The sequence below is a fragment of the Panthera uncia genome (genome assembly GCF_023721935.1).
Source record: "Panthera uncia isolate 11264 chromosome C1 unlocalized genomic scaffold, Puncia_PCG_1.0 HiC_scaffold_4, whole genome shotgun sequence".
Lineage (NCBI taxonomy): Eukaryota > Metazoa > Chordata > Mammalia > Carnivora > Felidae > Panthera > Panthera uncia.
Genome location: NW_026057585.1, coordinates 81,422,394 through 81,442,375, shown reverse-complemented (window position 1 = coordinate 81,442,375; position 19,982 = coordinate 81,422,394). Strand labels below are relative to the sequence as shown.

At 53.2% G+C, this 19,982-nt stretch overlaps 2 protein-coding genes across 4 annotated transcripts in view; one reads left to right on the top strand and one right to left on the bottom strand.

Annotated features, from left to right (window-relative positions):
* Positions 1-8,348, top strand: part of ZCCHC17 (zinc finger CCHC-type containing 17) — a 61,426-nt gene extending 53,078 nt beyond the window's left edge. For all 3 annotated transcript variants that reach the window (XM_049617633.1, XM_049617634.1, XM_049617635.1), the window contains one exon: positions 7,449-8,348. In XM_049617633.1, coding sequence (XP_049473590.1) covers positions 7,449-7,610 — 162 coding nt within the window. In that variant the 3' untranslated portion in view covers positions 7,611-8,348. The remainder of the gene's footprint in view (positions 1-7,448) is intronic.
* Positions 8,349-8,421: 73 nt separating this feature from the next.
* On the bottom strand, positions 8,422-16,423 carry FABP3 (fatty acid binding protein 3). The gene is made up of 4 exons (XM_049617637.1): positions 16,267-16,423; positions 12,742-12,914; positions 10,691-10,792; positions 8,422-9,378 (listed from the first exon to the last, which is right to left on the bottom strand). Exons 1-4 carry the CDS (start codon positions 16,337-16,339, stop codon positions 9,325-9,327), a joined length of 402 nt encoding a protein of 133 aa, XP_049473594.1. The 5' UTR covers positions 16,340-16,423; the 3' UTR covers positions 8,422-9,324.
* Between the last annotated feature and the right edge of the window lie 3,559 nt (positions 16,424-19,982).

Below are 19,982 nucleotides of genomic sequence, written 5' to 3'. Positions count from 1 at the left end.
TTTGAGGGAGGGAGGGAAGGAGAGAGTGAGAGAGAGAGTGCACAAGCAGGGGAGAGGCAGAGAGACAGGGAAGAGAAGAATCCCAAGCAGGTTCCGTGCTGTCAGCATGGAGCCCTAAGCGGGGGGGGGGGGGGGGGGTTAACTCACCAACTGTGAGATCATGACCTGAGCCGAAATCAAGGGTTGGACACTTAACTGACAGAGCCACCCAGGCACCCCTCATCTCTGCTTCTTTACTAGACTACTTCATTGTCCCACGTCTTTTTTGCAATCTGGTGAAGAGAATGTCTAACGCAAAGCTTCTCAGACAGGAGAAGGTGCTAGGCATGTTGGGAAACCAGAAAGTGGTCCAGGATAAAGGAAGGATGTCACATGTTCCACATAATGCCTGGCATATAATAGGCATACGCTAGCTACCTTTGAATAGATAGATCCATAATCTCTGCTCTCAGTAGCTCTGTAGGTCCCTTGACTCAGTGAGACCTGCCCTTAGTTTGGAGAGTAGCAAAGACTGACTCCTGTTGCTGTGCCAGTAGGTAATAATGAAGGGAACAGGGATAGGAGTATGAGAGCATCCTGCCCGGAGGCCCCCACCTCGTTTTATCAAATATACACACACTGGGGGGCGCCTGGGTGTCTCAGTCGGTTAAGCGTCCGACTTCAGCTCAGGTCATGATCTCGCGGTCTGTGGGTTTGAGTCGGGCTCTATGCTGGCAGCTCAGATCCTGGAGCCTGCTTCCAATTCTGTGTCTCCCTCTGCTGCTTGCTCTCTGTCTCTCTCTCTCAAATAATAAAAACATTAAAATACACACATACACACACTGAATGCACACATTGTCCAAACATCTAGTATGCACTGGTTTAGTCCTATAAACCCATTCAGTACCATGACAATTTTTGTCCAAGTGTCTGAAAATTGTAAGTCATTTTTGTTGGGCATAATTAGAACAAGAGGAAACTGTGTGTTGAAAATGGAAATGGGATATGAAGCGGTTGGTAAAATAGGAATAGCGGTTTTTGTTGCAAAACCCTGGGTAATGTTTCCATGAACCTGTGGTCTGTACGTTGCTGGCTTCTTTCACTTAACTGTATGCCACCGTGGATCTTTCTGAATCAGTACGATATTATGAGATAGCATGTGCCTTGAGGTAAGGCTGCCCACTAATTATAGTGACATTTAACTATATTTGATCCAGAATATAATTTTCTTTTGATGTGGCTACTGCAATTACTCTCCGCTGAACAGAAATAGCAATGTCATTCCTTGGCTGCAGTGCTGGCTTTGTCCTCTTGTCCAGAGAACGTCCTCTGGTGCTCATCTGCGAGAGAGAGGTGGTTGCCAATCCTGGACCCATTCAGATAGAGCACAGAGAGCTGTCTAGGGTGGTCTACTCAAAAGCCTTGAGTGATTCATCCCCCTTCTATGGAATGAAGTCTGAGTTTGAGACTCTTCACAATCTGTCCAGCCTCCCAGCATCATCTCTGACCAGTTCCTTCCCACACACAACTGTTCTTTAACCTCATTCATTAAAAGAGCTTCTGCGTGCCAAGCTCTGTTCTAGTCACTGCAGGGACAGTAGTGAACAAAACTGTAAGTCCCTGTCTTCACGGCACTTACATTCCAACGGGGGTCACCGCCAATGAACTGGTAAGCAAATGCAGAGTAGTACCAATATGCCAGGTAGTGCTAAGTGCTGTGGTGAAAAGTCTATTTGATTCTGAGAGAGAGGGAGTGCTGGAATGGGAGGATGGAGGAGAGGTGGCTCACCATCGCAGGCTGAGTGGTGAGGGCAGGCCTTTCTCAAAGCATCATCAGAGTGGGTATTTGGAGGAAGAGGGGAGGCAGGCCCCTCCGATAAGTGGAAAGAGTATTTCAGCCAGTACAGTAGCCAGATGCTGGGGATGAGCTGGCATGTTTAAAGAACAGTAAGGAGGCCAGAGTAACCAGGGTGAAGCGAGGGAGAAGAGAGGAAGTTTGGGGAACCGGGCCATGGGGGGCCTCGTAGGAGAGCGTGAGGACTGCAGCTGTCCTAGTAGAGGGAGGCGGGTGTCGTCAGAGCTCTGCCTGGAGACACGACGTGATCTGGCTTGCCGTTGAGGAGAGTCATCCTGGCTGCTGTGTGGGGACTGGGCAGCGAGCTCGTTCGTTAGCAGACAGTATTCCCAGTCCCCGTGAGAGGCGGTGGGGGTGGTGAGCAGGGAGTCGAGGTGGGGATGTATTTTGAAGGCAGAGTTGACAGAATTTGTTGACGGATTGGATGTGAGGTAGGGAAGAGACCAGTTGAAGAGCGCTCTAGAGGTTTTGGACTGAGTAACTGGAAGATTCGAGTTGAGAGGAGAAGGAATGCAGAAGTTAGTAGGGGAGTGGGGAGCAGTCGGGGTTTGGTTTGAGTGGCTACATACGACGGTGGGGAGGAAAGCTGGAGGGGGTGGCGTGAGGGCAGGGTGCGGCGGTAGTGACCGCGGCCAGGTATCCACGCGGACCCACCCACGGTAGGCGGTTGCGTGTGTCGTTTGGAGTTCAGAGGAGAGGCCCGGGTAAGAGAGATAAATGTGGGAGTCAGCGCATACAGACGGTGGTGTTTACGTTCATGTGTGAGATCACCTGGAGAATAAATCTAGGAAGGGGGCAGGTCTTTGAACACTGGAGTGTCCCAACTTTTAGGGGCTCTGGAGGTGAGGACGAACTAGCAAAGGAGACTGAAAAGGAACAGCCAGCGAAGTGAGCGGACAAGTAAGAGAATGCGGTGGAAGTTAGTGAGGAGTATGTTCTAAGGAAGATGGAGTGTGTCAGATGCGTCTGGCGGGTCAAGTAAATGAGGACCGTGGATTTGGCCACGTGGAGGTCGTTGGTAGCCCGGACGAGAGCTGTTTCAGTGGAGTGCCAGGATGACAGTGTGGTTAAAGTTGTTCAGGAGGTTTTAGTTTTGTTTTTGTGTTTTTAGAGAGAGCATGAGCAAGTGGGGGAGGGGCAGAGAGAGAATCCCAAGTAGGCTCCGTGCTGAGCCCCAACTTGAGGCTGGATCTCACGACCGTGAGATAATTAACCTGAGCCGAAATCAAGAGTCGGACGCCCATCTGACTGAGCCACCGGGTGCCCCAGGAGGCTTTTGGTTTTGTTTTGTTTTTTAACTTTATTTATTCGTTTTGAGAGAGAGCGCGCATGTGAGCAGAGGAAGGACAGAGAGAAAGAGAGAGAAAACCCCTGCTGTGGCAGTGCAGCGCCCAATGTGGAGCTCAATCCCAGAAACTGTGAGACCTGAGCCAAAATCAAGAGTTGGATGTTTAACCCACTCAGCTGCTCAGGCACCCCTCCCCCCAGGTTTTGGTTTTTTTTTTCATGGGACTATTATAGCATATTTGTTTATTGGCGGGAATGAGCCAGTAAAGGGGGAAATTGATCCAGGAGAGAGGACAATTCCTGGATCGATGACTTTGAGTAGAAGAGAAAGGATGGAATCCAGTGCATAGTAAATAGCTACACAGGAGGTGATCTGTCACCCCCTGAAAGATCTTCCGAGCATTTGCCTTCATCCCGTCTCCCCCCCACTTTCCTTCTTCCATCAGCACCACCACCACCATTCGACCTGCCAAAACCATATTCATGCTTCGGAAGCATAACACATTACATATTATCTCTCATGAAGCCAGCCTCAGATTCCTCAGACATGATCGATTTTTCCCTTGTGTGTTAATGGCATGTTTTTTGTGCTTAACATTACCGCCATGGACTCCCTAGTATCTCCATTAGTTTTTATCTTTGATAATTTGTTCCTTGAAGGCTCATGATCCCTGATTTCCGACCTCACTCGACTATCCTATTTTAAGAGACAAATTAATTAATGGATATTCCTGGCTCTCAGAAGGCACTCAATAAATACTTGTCGGATGAGTTATTCCCTGATTTGACGAGGTTGGCTCAGGTTTGGAGGAATGGTGCCAAGTTCCACTACTCAGTGAAATAGTAGGTACTGTGCCTGAATTCTATTAAAAATTGGTGTGTTCTCCTTATCTCTTAAGCAACACTGTATGCCCCTGTGGCTCCCTAAAGTGCTTTGTAGGTAAAGTTAAATAAATATTTATGAGTTGATTGATAAACCTTTTTCTTCTGGTCTTACCCATTCCAAGCTATGGTAAACTGGTGCATTATAGGTAAATTCTATCAAGGAATTACACTCTATCTTAGTTCCCGAAAGTTCACCCCAGTGAACTTCTCCGTTTGAGAACTAATCATTTCTCAAGAATAATTCTTAAGAATAAATAAGAATAAATGCTCACTTGATTGATTTTGGGCCAAAAATCAGTGCCTTTGGTTGGCAGGTACTAAGTTAGGTGCTGCCTTTAATGCAGACAGAGCTAAAAAGAACGTCTCCTCTGGGACCCAACTTGAGTCAAATCCATGTCCTACCATGTGGGCAAGTCCATCTCAGTCATCCCCTCTGAAGTTACCTTTTTCTTTCCTGAAAATATAGGGGTAATTATGGCCACTTAATAGATTTGTTGTGAAGAGCACCTGGGTAGCTCAGTTAAGCATCTGACTTTGGCTCAGGGCATGATCTCATGATTTGTGAGTTCGAGCCCCGCGTTGGGCTCTGTGCTGACAGCTCAGAGCCTAGAGCCTGCTTTGGATTCTCTGTCTCTCTCTCTGTCTCTCTCTCAAAAATAAACATTAAAAAAAAACCAACAGATTTGTTGTGAAGGTCAGAGGAGGGAGGTATGTGCATAAAGTACCCAGCTCAGCATCTAGAGAATTAAGTACTTATTAAAAGTTAGCTGCTGTTATTCCCCTTTCGCAGTTTTTGTTTTTGTTTTTCTCCTGCTGGGCTGCTGCTAACCTGTTGCAGAACTACCGAGAAAATGGGTGGGCTAGCTGCTGTCACTGGATACTGGCTTTTCCTGGAGAGCAGTTCTGAGCAGTGGCTTCTTTCCCATGCACCTCCCGGCCTGTCTGCCAGGGACTCACATCCAGGGTCATTTTTTTACCCTTTCTCTTCCGTTCCACTTGCCCCTTGAATGCAGTCAGGGCACCAGAAGCTGGTGTAGGCTCTGGCTGTGCATCTTCTCCCTAATCCCAACTCCAGACCTTCGTCTTGCACCACCCCCGCTGAAGCAACTGACGCCACCTGCTGGAGGACTAGATTTTCTTTGGTCAGCTTACAAAAGAGTTTTCGCACCAAGAGTGAGGTCTAGAAGGCCTTTCCCCTCCCCCCCCCCCCCCCCGCCTCCTTTCTAGGTAGAGTCCACATCCCACATGGCCTGTGACTTGTTTTTCTCTTTCCTCCTCTTGAGCTTACATCTTTGAGAGCAAGCACAGTGGACATCACGCCCACCGTGAGTTACAAAGCACACTGTTCTTGTCGCTTGGGCCTCGGTCACCTCGTGGTGATCCTCTTACTTGCAGCCTTCCCATCTGCACGGTGGGGGTGGGGATTCCTGAAGTCTGACCTTACCGGATTACTGTTGTAGCGGGACGGGTGCAGAAAGCTCGATAAACTAAAGTACTGTTTGGATGTAAAACGCTACTGCTCCCCTTCCTCACGTATTTATCCACGCCAGGCTTGGAGGGACAGGTGCCAGACTCGCTCCGCCAGGACCCTGCCCTACCTCAGGGGCAGAACGCAGTGAGGCTCCCCGGGCCCCGTACCCCGTGACTGGTCTCCATGAGCCTGTCAGCGGAAGATACAGCACCGTCCATCTGCTGGCTCTCCGCTCCCCCAGCCGCGGTCCCTACAGCTTGGTGATGTGGCCTGGGGCGGCTTTGTTCCCGTCTCCCTACTCCACTGGAGACTTCAAGAAACAGTTTTGGTCTACTCTTCTCTCAAAACTTTGACTCACCTGCCAGAGATGTCTGACTAGACTGTCAGAACATTTCGGGAGTTCTCTGAAATGAGAGAACAGTACTTGTAGCTACCACTGAGCGCCTACCACGTATCAGGTGTTTCGTGCCTGGTAACTAGTGCTTGTCTTGTTTAATCCGCATAGCTTCTTTAACAAAAGAAAAAACCGAGGTTCCAAAAAGTTAAGTCTCTCGTCCCAAGTGACAGAGCTAATAAGCGGCAGCTGGAATTTGAACTTTACTCTGTCTGATTCCGAAATCGTTGCACTGACCACCATACAACGAGGCCTGCCATTGCTGTACGGGAGGAGAGGCCGTGCGCCACAGAGGAAAACTCAGGAGATTGCCAGTTGTCTCATGCGTGTGCGGGTCCCAGCCCTGCCCGTGTGGTCTGGGACAAGTGGCTCTCAACCTCTTGAGCCGCGGACACTGTCTCATCACGTCTTTACCACAGACGTGTGACACAGGTGTTGTTCCCAGCTGCACGTCACATTTGAGGAGAGTAGGTCTCGTGAGATAAAATGGCTCGCGCTGAGTTGCAGAGCAGTGATCGTAAGTGGCAAAGCCAGAACTCGAATCTGGGTCTGACACTTGGTCCGGTGTTCCGTCCATCATTTCTCACAGCGGCTCCTAAGACCTGGCGTATCACTCAGGCACTCAACAGCCCTCGGGATGCCGGCCGGGAACCCGTAGAGGGAGCAGGAGCCGTGCCTCTTCAGCCCCGTCTCTTTCTTACCCCTAATATCCCCTTCTTAGAAACCTTCCTGAGGCAATACAGACGTTTGAAATTCAAGGAAAAAGCTACTCGCTGCTTAAAAACTGCTTGAAGCCCCGCACGGAAGTCTAGAAATCTGCCTCCCATCCTTTGAGTCTGTGCTGTTCCTTTGGCGGCATGGTGTGGTGGTTGTAGTTTGGAGAAAGTTCTTTCTGGGCTCTTCCCTCTCGCAGTAAAATCTCACAGGGCCGTTGGCGCAGGTTAGAGAGGACACACGTCAAGGGCGGCAGCGGGAGCCTTTCTAATTGATGGCAGCTCTGCTCCCTGCATCAGGTCTGCTGGAAACCAGCGCGGGACCCCCAGGTCCTGGAGCTCTCACTCTGATTCCGCGGACCTTGGGCCCCTGGGGGCGCTGCCTCCAGCTACGCTAGATGACCTCTAAGGACTCCCTTCACCTGTGCTTTTTAAAAATAAAAGTAAGGACACTCGTGTTTTGGTTTTTTGGTTTTTTGAATCTAACTGGACAGAGTTCTATGAAGTAAAAAGTAAAAGACTCCCATCTTTCCCTCCATTCATTCATTCCTGAGGTCACTCGTCGCCAGTTTGTGTCCTTTCCGCTGTTCTGTGTATTTCATACACCTGTGTATTTTACACGTTTACAGGTATGTGTAAATATACACATTATATGGTATGGTAAACACGCTGGACTCTAGAATACATGCTGTAGCATGACTCGGTCCTTTCACTTGTTTGGGGTATCTTTTCTCGTTGATACTTGAAGATTTAACTTACTCTTCTTAATGCTTTATATGTTAAATGGTCCCCTATTGATTATATGCTGCAGTACTTTCAAGCAAACGCACACACGCAACGCCACTTTTTAAATTTTCTTTTCAGGAAAAGAAGAAAAAGAAACACAGAGACAGGAAGTCATCTGACTCAGACAGCTCAGACTCTGAGAGTGACACAGGCAAGAGGGCAAGGCACACCTCCAAGGACAGCAAGGCAGCGAAGAAGAAGAAGAAGAAGAAGAAGCACAAGAAGAAGCACAAGGAGTGAGAGCGGAGAGAGTAGGGGGGTGGCCGAGAGGAGGAGGAACCAGGAGCCCGGTGCCTTGAAGCCCTGGCTCCCGGAAAGACTCAGTAGTGAGAAAATGGCCTCCCACCCCGCTGGCTTCTCGCCCATGGGAGATGACTTCCCCTCATGCAGCAGGCAGGTTTGGGAGTTAGAAGTCAGAAGCATCTGCCTGAATGAGTTGTCGTTCACTTATCATTCCTGGTCCCTTTGCAAGTGACCCCTGCAGCTCGCCCGTTCGTTCACTCAACTTCCTTCATCCAGCAGGAGGTCCTGTTACCCTCTCCAGCTGCCACTGCCAGAGCCAGATTCCTGCACAGGGGTCCAGGCTCCAGCCACAGGTACCGCTGTGGAGGCGAGTCTGGCTGTAGTTGGAGAACAGAGTGGGTGGCCCCTCCCCGTCGGGTCTGCCCTGGGCTGCTTGGTGAGCATCCAACACGGGGGCCGAGGGAGATCGGCAGGATGAGGGAGAACACGGTAAGAAGTGGTGCTCACTTTTTCCATTCCCCCTGACATGATTCAATCATGCTAGAAGTGACAGCCAGAAAACCATCGTCTTCAGTGACTGAGCTTGTGTGTGACATTCTGCCAGACCACTGAACCAGACAGCTCAAGCCAAGATCATTGCTTTACTTTGTATTCACTACCGTGTGAGTCCCTTGGTCCCACTTCAGGTCTCTGCTTCAATTCCTGGCACTAAACGGAAGTGTGTTTGGTTTTAAACTTACTGAAGGTTCTTATTGCCGTAATCCCTCTTCCTGGGTAATTTACAGCCTTAAAAGTCACCGAGTCTGTATTAGTTGACAGAAAAACATTTAATATGTTACTTCAGACCTTGGAGAGAGGCCCAGCTGAGGTACAGAGCCAGAGGCACCAGCAGGTCACAGCCTTCTTAGGAGATCACTTACAAGCCCTCTCTTCTGTAATGATTAGATGACCTCTCCCCCCAGAGCTGATTAGAGAACCGGTAAGAATTCATAACCCTGAATGGCCGAGGGCATAGAAGGGAGCTTAGCAGTCATCTTGGCCAGCGAGCATTTGCTCCTACTACGAAGGCACAAGCCTGCATCCTGTGTCCTGAGCCTATGTTCTGCAAAGAGAGAGACCACAGCATTTCACAGACAAGAGCGGCTTTCCAAACCCAAGGGCATTCAGCGCAGGATGGGCCTGAGGTGACAGTTTAGTAGCCAAGCCTGGGGAAGCCGGGCCACTGATGGATTATTCCAGGTTGGACTAGCTCATTTGGCCATGGGGTGGGGGGACAGTGTAAAGGCAAGGTGTAGGTGCAGCTCTTGTGCTCTTACACACGTTACGTGATCAGCTACCGCTGTCCCTGAGACTGTCCAGTTCAGTCTCTCATCTGTGCTGCTTCTGAGTGACCTTCAGGCAGTATTTCTGCCCACTCTCCGACACACAGGAAACCAAGACTCCCAGAGTCGTGTCACCAAAGGCAAAAAGGCAATTTGGTGACCTTGGCTCTGCTTTATTGACCTTAGAGCACCCTTTGGATGCAGTTGAAAAAACAAACATACACACTGGGAGCCAGAAACGGATCTAGGCTGGTGTCACCTGACCCCAGAAGAATTTCCCCAACCCAGGTGGATTTATACAAAACGCCAAAGGGAAAAATGAGGCAATTCGGTGCTGAGTCCAGGGCTAGTCGATTGGCAGAGGAGCAGTCGGTGAAGGAGTGGACAGGTCATGCCTCTTTCTCGTAAGTACGAGTGCAAACTACACTGCCATGGGTGAGTGTCTGAAAGGAGAGACAGAGTCAGATTAGGGCAGGGGTGAGGGCACCGAAGGTATTGGGGCACTCTGCATTCTGTTGGGAAGGGCCTCCACCTTCATCCCAATAATCTTCATGTATTGACTGCCTGCTGTGTGCCAGGTACTTTACGTGTCTTTTTTTCTAATACTTAGCACCAAGCTTTTAGTTTCGTTAGGCACTTAATTCCTCTGTTAGCAAGTTGGGGAAATGAGCTATGGGAGAGGAAGTGACTGGTCAAGATCTCAGGGTGTTTTCTCTCCCTTGCACCATTCCCGTAGTGCCTAAGATGGTGCCTGGCACGTAGTAGACAAATAATACAAATGTCCAGAGACTCTTGGGCAAGAACTGTGCTAGGCCACCAACTCTCCGTTCCTTCCCCGACTTAGAGTAGTGCAGGGACCAGAGGCTGGAGCCACCATCATCCAGCCTGGCATCGTAGAGCCAGGCCCATGGCCTCACCACAGGCCGAACTGCCCAGTGAGTGTTTGGTCCTGCGTATCACATTCCCACCAGACCTAGACACCTCATTCTTAACTCTGCAGGGCCTCCTGGATGCAGCAATGCAGGGAGAGCGTTACAGAGACCACAGGGGCTGCTGTCTCTGCCCGGGGCCTGGGGGTGTTCAGTCACGGCTACATTCTTCCAGCGGAGGCCCCAAGTTTGTCCCCAAACAGACCCACGTGCCAGCCTGGCTGTCCCTTCCTCCCCAGGCTGTTATCAGGTACTCGCAGAGGGCCAGGCATGCAAAGCACTGACCGGCGGTGGGGCTGGAATGAGGTGGAAAGGGCTGGTCTGTCACTGCCCCACTGTCCCTGCCCAGAGGCTTTCTGTGTGGCAGCGCAGTCCCAGGGAGGAGAGCGAAGCCTCTCCTAGGGGCCTGGGATCCAGCTTGGCCCTGCTTTCTACTCCCGGGTGAGGCAAGGTGGCAACAGAGGAGGACACTAAGGCCGTGGGGCACGTGTGGTAGCCCTCTGCCTCGCCCGTGTGATGCTGTGTGCTCTACGTCACGGTCTCCTGATGCCCCAGCGGCCCACGAGTTTGGTGTTGCTCATGCCCCTTTTACAGCGGGACACGGAGAAGGTGACGTGTGTGAAGCCCTGTTTCGTATAAGCTGAGATGTGAATCCAGGCCTGTATGAGTCCAAAGCTACCACACAGAAAACTCCCACCTAAAGCCATCCCAACCCCGCCTCCACCCTCCACTGCTCCCAGGGGAAGACGCTGGCTTTCCCACAGGCTTGACCGAAGGGGAAGGAGTGGTAACCGGTTGGGTGAGGCTCCAAAGTTGTCCATCTTACCAGGATGAGTTTCCCATCAACTAGCTCCCGCACCAGTGTTGTCTCTTGCCCGTTCCACTTCTGCAGGTGAACAAGTTTGCCTCCGTCCAGCGTCACGATGGACTGTGAAAGAGGGTAGAGGTCTGAGCTGCGATCTGAGCCAGGACTGAGTGACAGGATGGTGTCTGGTCATTGGGGTCACAGAGGACCCTGCCTCTGTCCCAAACTAACGGAGCTCAGGCGGCCGCCTCCAACCTAGCCCCGCAGGCGGTCTAGTCCTCCTCCAGCCTCTGCTCCACGACTGCCTGGCTGGGGCGGGGGCCTTCAGGTGTTGCGCGGGTAGGGAGACGCCGGCAGCATGGTGGAGCCAGACAGCCTGGTTCTGAGAAGTGCCACCAGCCTTCGGAATGGGCGCTCATCCCCTCCTCTGGGTGATGTCCACAGCCCTAGGGCCCCTTAGATACAGGGGACATGAATCATCCTGTATCCCCAGGAAAGACCGGTGAGGAGGGGTCCTGAGACTCTCCGGCCGAGTGCTGATCACACATAACGTCTAACAGACCGTGGAGATGGGAGGTGCTGGGAAATCAGACTTCCTGCTTTGTATTCCTCTCTCTTCCCGATCCACATCATGTGGCCCCTTCAGCTGACAAGTGGACAGCAACTGCCGGGTCCTGGGACTGGGTGCCCTTGGAGTGTTCCAGACCCTGGTCAAATGCCCACTTAGTCTTCTGGGCTCTGCCAGCCTGCATCAGCTGGTTCTCATTTGGCAGCTCTCCCAGGTCTCTCTTGTTTAGGAATTTGGGGGCTCTAGGTCAGGCTAGGGGACTCTGGCTGAGCAGGGTTCAGTAGGAGAATCTGAGGAGGCTCTGCGTGTGTGTTCAGGGCCACATGGGGAGTGGCTGTGCATCCTTGCTCCCACCACTTACTCCTCATTCCCATCCCCCAAGGTGGTGGGTTTTTTTTTCTTCTTTTTTTTTTTTTTTTTTTGCCTACTCCAGATTATTTTTAGCCTAGGCATCCCAGAGCACTACTGTTTCATTGGGATTCTTGTTCCTCAAAAAGTGGGCTAGTCAAGGAGGCAGATGCAAGTGATAGGGCAGCTACCTCTCTCCAAGGTAGGATGACATCTTTGGGCACCATCCCAGCTCTGCCGCCAGCTTCCTGTTGATTCTGGCCTGGGCTCCAGCTTCCTTCACAAGGAGAAGACCAGACCCTGTCCTGTCTTTTCTGGGGCAGTTGTGAGGAAGCCGAGAAACAGCTGAGGGGCTGACTGATAGGGTCTGGTGGAGATACTGCTATAGGAACTCCCTTTAGAGATCAAAGCCCCTTAGTTCTCTCTCTGCCATGCGTGGCCGAGAGGGCTGGGAGGCCTGAGGCAAGCAGCAAAGACAAGAGCCACCACACGTGAGAAGCCCTGAGACTAGAGGTAGATGTCCCCTCCCTCCCTGGGAGGAGAGGGGCTAAGGCCTGGTGAGAAGACATACAAACACACCGTAGACCATGCCCCATCCAGAACACAGCTCTTCCTGCCTGTGGGCTGGCAACATTGGAAATAGTTCCTCAGGGTCACTGGCCAAGGCTGGGAGGTGGAGGTTGGAGAAAAGGAAGCCTCTGAGTAGGTCCCCACCTCTTGTTCCCAGCTGCCCCCTGTGCTGCTGGAGGCCAGAATGGTCTGCTCAATCAGGGAAGGGCTCTGAATTCTCCTGGGCATTCTTCCTAAAGCACTTGGAGGTCACAGCCATGGCCACATAACTCTCCCGTCTATGGATTGGAAAGAAATCCAGAACTAGTGCGTGCCACGCATGGTCACTGAGCTGGAGCTGGAGTCAACGCTGAGGTCAGAAGAACATCCTGGCCCTGTGCTGCCCACTCCCAGATAGATGCTCCCCAAGAAGAGAGGGAGGAAGACAGGACTAGTGTGCTTCTAGCACCTGGGGCATCCCAGCACTGCACAGGCTTTACGTACCTTGTTCATTTCAGTCCCCCATAACCACCTGCCCCTCGGGGTGCAACAGTAAGGTGCCACGTCTCCACACCCTCCAACTCCCAGACCCCCTTCCATGACTCACCTTGACCTTCCTGTCATCCGCTGTTGTCTCGTCGAACTCCACCCCTAGCTGGAAGCTGATCTCCGTGTTCTTGAAGGTGCTATGTGTTTTTATGGTGACAGTGTCCCCATTTCTTTCGATGATTGTGGTAGGCTTGGTCATGTTGGCCACCTGCCTGGTAGCAAAACCCACACCTGAGAGCAGGGGGAAGGTTATGAGCATATGAGTGAAGCGGGAAGGCAGAGCACAGGGACCTCAGTGAACAACTCTCAGGCCTGGACGTGGGACCGAGAGCAGAGGAGTATGAGAGCTTTCAGAGACCCTGGCCATTTTTAAATTCAGTTTTCCTGTTAGCTCTGTGCAGTGAAGAGACACTTGATTGCAATAGACAGAAGAGAACCTTAAGGGACAGGCATGCCACAGCAAGTCGGTGGCCCAGGGGCCTCTGTGTGGTGAGGACTGTCCTCGTGTGCATGTTATCGCCCTTGGCCCTCCCATTCTCCCTGAAGGCTTGATGCTATTAGCTCTGCTTTACAGATGCAAAAAACAGAGCTGAAGCCCAAAGGTCACAGATCTGGAATTCACACCCAGAACTGTTAGACTGAAGAGCGGGCTTATGTGGCCTCCCTAGGCTGGAGCAAGGGCTGCCTTCCAGGGCACCTGAGCAGCTTTCAGCCCACAGGCTGAGCAAAGAAGAGAAATGTAGACTTTGCCTTCCAGAGCCTGAGGGACAAGAATTTCCCACCTTGGAAGTGTTTGCCCTGAAATGCACTGCTACCCTTGTCCCCTATGTATAGCAGTAAGATATTTTCTATTTTTCTTTTTAATCTTTTAAAGACATATTTTTATTTATTTATTTATTTATTTATTTATTGGCAAGGTATTTTCAAAGCCTCTAATCCGTAACCCAGAAGGGAGGCAGAAGGGAGTGTGTGTGTCAGTATACAGATTTAGGAGACGCCTCAGGTGCTAGTGCAGTCAGGATGCAAGTCCAGGTCTCTTGGCTCCTAGTCTTGAGGCCCTGTGGGAACTCCCTGCTGACCCAAGCCCCGCTTCCTTGGGTGCTGGGCAAAGCCCGAGTGTCCCGCAAGAGTGTGCAACAAAGAGCTCTTGGACAGAGCTTTAAGCCCCTCAGGTCCTAGCTTCCCTGAGATCTGCCCTCTTGCCTCCAACCTCCCATCACGACACCCTGCCCGCCCTTCTGCCCCCGGCAGCTGTGGTGAGCCCTCCAGAAGCAGCCCAGCGTGGGGAGGTGGTGTGCCGGGCTACACAGCCCTGGCTGGAAGTGAGGGACTTCGCCCAGACCCTACACAGGTTGTTTTTAGTTGATGCTCGTAACAGCCCCGAACAGGTTTTAATATCCCCAATTAACAGATGAGGCTTGGAGAGAGGTGACTTGCGCCAAAGTCAAAGAGTGAGTGGTAGACACGAATCTAGGCTCCAAAACTTGTTCGCTGTTCCTCCCTGGGCCATTCTCCCAGCATGGCCACCAGGTCTGCCTGTGATCACTGATACTAACTGGGCTGGGTCTGTCTGCCTGGATGTCCTGAGAACCCTGGGTCTAACACTAGAGGGGCGAGGGCAGATTCCGCCCTGCCTGGCCAGTAAGGGCACTGGCCTTAGCCCTGCTATCAGAGTGAGGCTGATCCCACTCCCCAGCAGAGAGCAGGGCCTTGTCACCATGGAAGGAGCTCTGTTTGCATAGGACCTACCCAGAGGTGTGGTGTGTTTGAGGAAGGAAACCACTGAGAGGTGAGTGAGGGACTGAGCCAAGAGAAACTGAGACCAAAAATGGGGCTGACAATTTTGGAGGCTCAGAAAGAGCTGGGTTCTACTTAGAGATGAAGCTGAAGCTATTTACTGTCAGAGCTGAAGACGGTCTTTTCTCCCCCATGGGCCTCTCATTCTTTACATCTGTATATGGAGAAGAGCAGGCTGGATGGACGCTCAGCCCTGCAGCCCAAATTCGCCCCCTTATTTGGGGCAAAATAAGGGGAGAAGGGTGGTAAGGATGTTGCAGCTCACTTCAGGGACACAGGTTTTGGCTGGAATGTCTACTAAGGGAGGAGGGGCTGGCTCTGGGCATCCCGACTTCCCAGCAGCTGTCCCGGGGCTCGCTTGCTCCAAGTGTGGCTGCTTTCCTGGGGTCTGTGGGCATAGTACCCAGCATACTGTGGTGGGGCAGTTGAGAGCTTTGGTTTCAAGAGCCAACACCTGTGGTCCCTAGTTCAGGAAACGGTTAGGAACAGAGCTAAGAGGTGGGTCCCCCACACCTTATTTGGATATCTGCCAGAATCCAGCCCCCTTTCCCTAGTAGGAAGGCATGGAATGGAGCTCAACTATGAACAATATGCTGGTTTCCCTGTCGCAGCCTGGGGGACTAAGATAATCTCACACCTGGGGATTTGGGTGAAAGGGCATCATCACCTCCATCGAAGCCCATACAAGGAGGGGAAACGAGAAGGCCAATTCTTAGCTAAGCAGTTCCTACCACTCCCACCCCCAGGGTCCATAGGGGAAAATAGTTCTGGGTTGCACATCTAGAAATCTAGGTTTTCTTATCAGCTCTGCTGTGGGGCTGATCTGACCAGTTTCAGTCTCTCTGGGTCTCAGTCTCCCCATCTGTCAAACTAGGCAAGGCATGGGGATCTCCAAGCACCTCACCTGTAAAGAGTCGGAATCTTTATTCTTCCCCAGCCAACACCACGCCCTCGGAGACCAAAGACCCTCCCTGCCTTTAACAGATCTTGGCCTTGTTCCAAGACCCTTGCTGCACTCCAGAAGTCCACTGGTTTTCTCCACCAGACCCCTCCCCAACAAGTGGCTGAGCCAGCTGATCATGGGTCCTCTTGCCCCACCCTACCACGAGGCTCTCAGACTGCGATTAGAGCCTGGTTACACACCACTGCGGGACAAGGTCAGAGACTGGATGGTGAGAAGGAGGGCATCCTCCAGCAGCCATCCTTTCCCTAGTTCAACGTGGAGGGGCAGGGGTTGTTGCTAACTGTGCGGCGCCTCCTCATATCCCATTCACCGGTAGTTCCCTCTTCTACCTCCTTCCTCCTCGGGGTTCCCGCTTCTTTACGCCATAGTACACTCCCCATCCGCCCCATTCCCTTTGCGTATTCACACTTTACAATCCCTAAACCACCCATGCTCCTGGTTTTTTGCTCCTCCCGCTAGCCTCCCACCTTCTAGGTCAATGCTCTCCTTTCATACAAACCCACCTCCTAGCTCCAGATCCTATATATATACGCCTCTTCCTCGAAAGCCCTCCCCGCCCCAACATCGACCTGCACACCTACCTCCTTGCTCCTCGCTACCTGGGAATCCCTCTAGCCGGGTTCAGACCATGAAAACCCCCTTCCAACAGGCCTCGCGTGCCCTAGCCCATGCTGCCACCCCCTCCGCGTTCCCTTACTCCCCAACCTTGAGCAGGAGGGACGCAGCAGGCTCGCGGAGTAGCAGCCAGAGCCAGAACGCTGCGCGGGGCTGCGCACGCGGCCAGCCCCTCCCCCGCCCAGCAGCATCCCGAGTCGCACTCACCAATCGACTTCATGTAGTCATCGAAATTCTTGCTGTCCACTAGCTTCCAGGTGCCCACGAAGGCGTCCACCATGGTGAGGCTGGGCTAGGCCGAGAAAGCTGAGGAGACAGAACACGCGTGCAAGGACTCCGGGACCCGCGGTTCCCGGCCCGCGCGGCCGCTTTAAATAGCCCTTGCATCACGTGGTGAGGCGTGGCCCACACCCCCAGGTCCCGAAATAGGAAGCCTCAGGCGGGCGCTCCACCGCCCGGAGCTGGCTGCCCATCCCCCACGACCCGCCCGGCCGGGGGAGGGGGACAGCTAGTGGCTCCCGGCTCTCCTGCGTCAGCGCGGGGGCCCGGCCTCCGAGTCCCTGCCCCGCGCTGGTGGGACCTGCTCTCTTCCCAGGCCTCCAGGCGCTCGTCGCAATCTGAGGAGGAAGCAATTGAGGGCACGGTGCCCGCGAGGTGGGGCGCGCGCTCCGGACATCTTCGTCCCCCAGTGACACCCCGAGCTTGGGGTTAGAGCAGAGGTGAGAGACTAGAGGAGACAGGGCTGATGCCCACGCCGGGAAAGCTCTGGCTGACCCTAAGCGGCGCAGGCATCTTGGTCCTCATTTTGCAGGTGAGGAGCCCAAGGCTCAGAGGGGAACTGACAAGGTCGCAGGAAATAAGGCGAGGCTTAATTGGAGCCCAGATTGCAAGCCTGGTCTTAGCTGGTCCCGGAAGCCGCGCTTTCCCGCCACTGCGCACTCGCCGGTGGCGGGAAGAGGCCAGGGGGGCACCGTGAGAGGCTGAGCTGCCCCTGTGCCCTCCACCTGCCCCTGGCGAAAGCGACCCAAGCCGCCGCGCCCTTCCCGCCCCGCACGTGCTCGCCCCTCCCCGTGGAATGTCACCGGCGCGGGCCTTTCCGCCCTGCAGGGCTGCTCCGCATCCTCCTTGGCCGCGCTTCAGGCTTCTCTGACCTGTACGCAGGGCTCAGAGCATTTGATCGGGTCACTTGCCCCCTCACCTCCTTCCGAAGTTCCGTCCCCCAGCCACCTGACAGGCTCAAGGGCAGCTCCCCACCTCCTGACCGCTGCAGCCCCGACCTGCCTGCCGGCCCTTCTCTGACCTCTTTCACAGAATGTCCCTCACCTCCTTTACAGAGCCTGAGGTGTGATGGACACTTTACAAAGCGCTTTTAATAGGAAGATCCACCTTGTATTGATGTTTTGTTTTGTTTTGTTTTGTTTTTTTGCTTTAAGTGCATTTTCTCCTTGAACTTCCGGAGCAAAGTCCACCAAGTAGGTTTTATCATTTCCACTGTTTTACAGATGAGCAAACTGAAGCTTGGAGGGGTCCATTCATTTCTTAATACCCCCCCCCCCCCCCCTTATTAAAGCGCCTACTTTTCACCAGGCCTTGGGCTGGGCTCTGGAGAGACCACCATGAATAAGACGCACTCGTGTAGCTCCCCTTTGGGCAGGCAGACCTCACCTAGCCTGGTGGCTTTGAGGGGAGACCTGTCCTGACCTAGGGGCTTGGGGGAGACTCCCCAGAGGAAGTGAGGGGTAAGCGAGTGCTGAACAGATAGGAAGCCCTGCAGAAGTAAATGGTGCCCGGGGCGCCTGGGTGGCTCAGTCTGTTAAGTGGCCGACTTCGGTTCAGGTCATGGTCTCGGGATCCGTGAGTTCGAGCCCGGCGTCGGGCTCTGTGCTGGTAGCCCAGAGCCTGGAGCCTGCTTCTGTTTCTGTGTCTCCCTCTCTCTCTGCCTCTCCCCCACATCGCGCTCTGTCTCTCTCTGCCTTTCAAAAATGAATAAATGTTAAAAAAAAAAAAAAAGAAGTGAATGGTGCTCGACCGAACTGAAGCCAGCAGAGGTCCACCCAGGGAGCTTGCAGGAGCACAGGGCACACTAGCCCTGGGGTCCCAGCAGCTCTGCACATGTGCAGTGTGGCAGACCCTCCTCCCTGGGCCTCTGTTTCTCCGTGTGGAAGTGGACAGCATCTGCCCCTACCTGACTTTCTGGGAAGAAGCCAGGGAGGAAGAGCCCTCGCTTGCCCAAGCTCTTGGTTTGTTCGGACAGGTCCACTTGCCAGAAGGCCTTAGGGCCGGGCACGGAGCCCTGCTGACCTCATTGCCGGAGCAGGTGCAGGGGAGGGTGGGGAGGAGAGTGGGATGGTTTCTAAGTCAAGGTCACAACCTTTAGACACTGGACCTCCTCTCTGAAGGACCAAGCGGCTAGAGACCCCAGAGGCCAGAGCGGTCTCCCTACATGGTCCTTCCGATGCAGCCGTGGAGGGCTGGGGCTAACAGCTGCGGGCAGGTAGATCTGTGAGCCAGTTCTGATTCCCTTGGGTACTGGACGTGTGGCTGTGGGTCTCAGTTTCATCTTGAAAATGGAAGTGATGACAGTATTTACCCCTCTAGAGATGTCTGGGGAGCAAACGAGATAGTGCATTTAAAACGCTGAGCATGGGGGACTTTCATGCTCAATTCCACTGCTGTTATCGTTACTGTCATCCTTGGATAGGGTGGGATTCTCAGGCCCTGTCCCTCACCTGCCGGGCCCCCCACAGCAGATCGCTTGGCTTCTCCAATCCTCAATCTTCTCATTTCTGGGCAGGATTAGAACCTGCTGCAGCCATGGGGAAGGAGCTGCAGAGACTTGGGGGATGGGTTGAGAAGGACACTGCCACAAAGTTCTTTTGTCCCCTGCCTAAGCTGAGCAGCCTGGAGACAAAGCCTAGACCCATTAGCCTTGCTGCCCTACCCCCATCTCCCCAGCACACCCAGACCTGAGTCAGTTGACTCCTCAGGCATGCCCTATCTGCTTTCCACTGGGCTGTCTTCTCCCTTCCAAATACGTACAGCTTCTCATCCCTCCGATTACCTGCATCCTCTCTGCCCCGTGACACTCCCTGCATCTGGGGAACGAGGGGTAAGGGGAGGGAATGTGCGCCCTTCCCTTTTCCTGCCCCTCCTTCTTGCCCTTGGCAGATCCAGCTGTGGATACAACATCTGGCAGGCCGCAGGGCCAGTCCCTGCCAAGAGCGCATCTCCGCAGCCCTCGCCCTATGGTGATGTCACTGTTCTGTGTCTCCACGGCAACCACAGGCTGGGAAGATGGAAAAGAGGAGAGCCGAGTAACCAAGAGAGAGCCAATGAGATGGGCCAGCTGCACCGGATGATCCGTGGGGCCATGGGGCGGGGCTGGGGGGAGAGCAGGGGGCCTACTCAGCATCTTGGGCTGCTTCCTGGACCCTCCCTGCCATCTAGACGCCTCCAATAGGGGATGTGCCACTGGCACGGGGAGAAACACCGGAGGTAGAGGCCAAAGAAGCTGAGCTGGAGCCTCCACTGACCCAGGGACATAGAAACCCCCCCCCCCCATAACCTCTTCGGGGCCTAATCTGTGCATGTTGACTGCCCCAGTCCACCCCCAGGACCTGCTGCTGGAATTTTATTTTTTTTTTTATGGTAATGGTGGTGCAGCCCTCTGCCACGGAATCAAGTTCTTAACCCTTCTCTCCACACCCTCCATAGCTTCCCCTGGTGCATGATGTATTCAGAAGTGGCATCTTTGGAAAGAAGCCTGGTTCTAAATCCCAAGCCTGCAACTTACTAGTCAAGAGACTAGGAGCCAGTCCCTTCCCCTTCTGAGTCTCCTTTCCTCCCAAATGGAGGAAGGGCCATCTACTCCCAGGGTTGACAGGAGGATTAAAAGAGATAACATATGGAAGCCTAACACACAG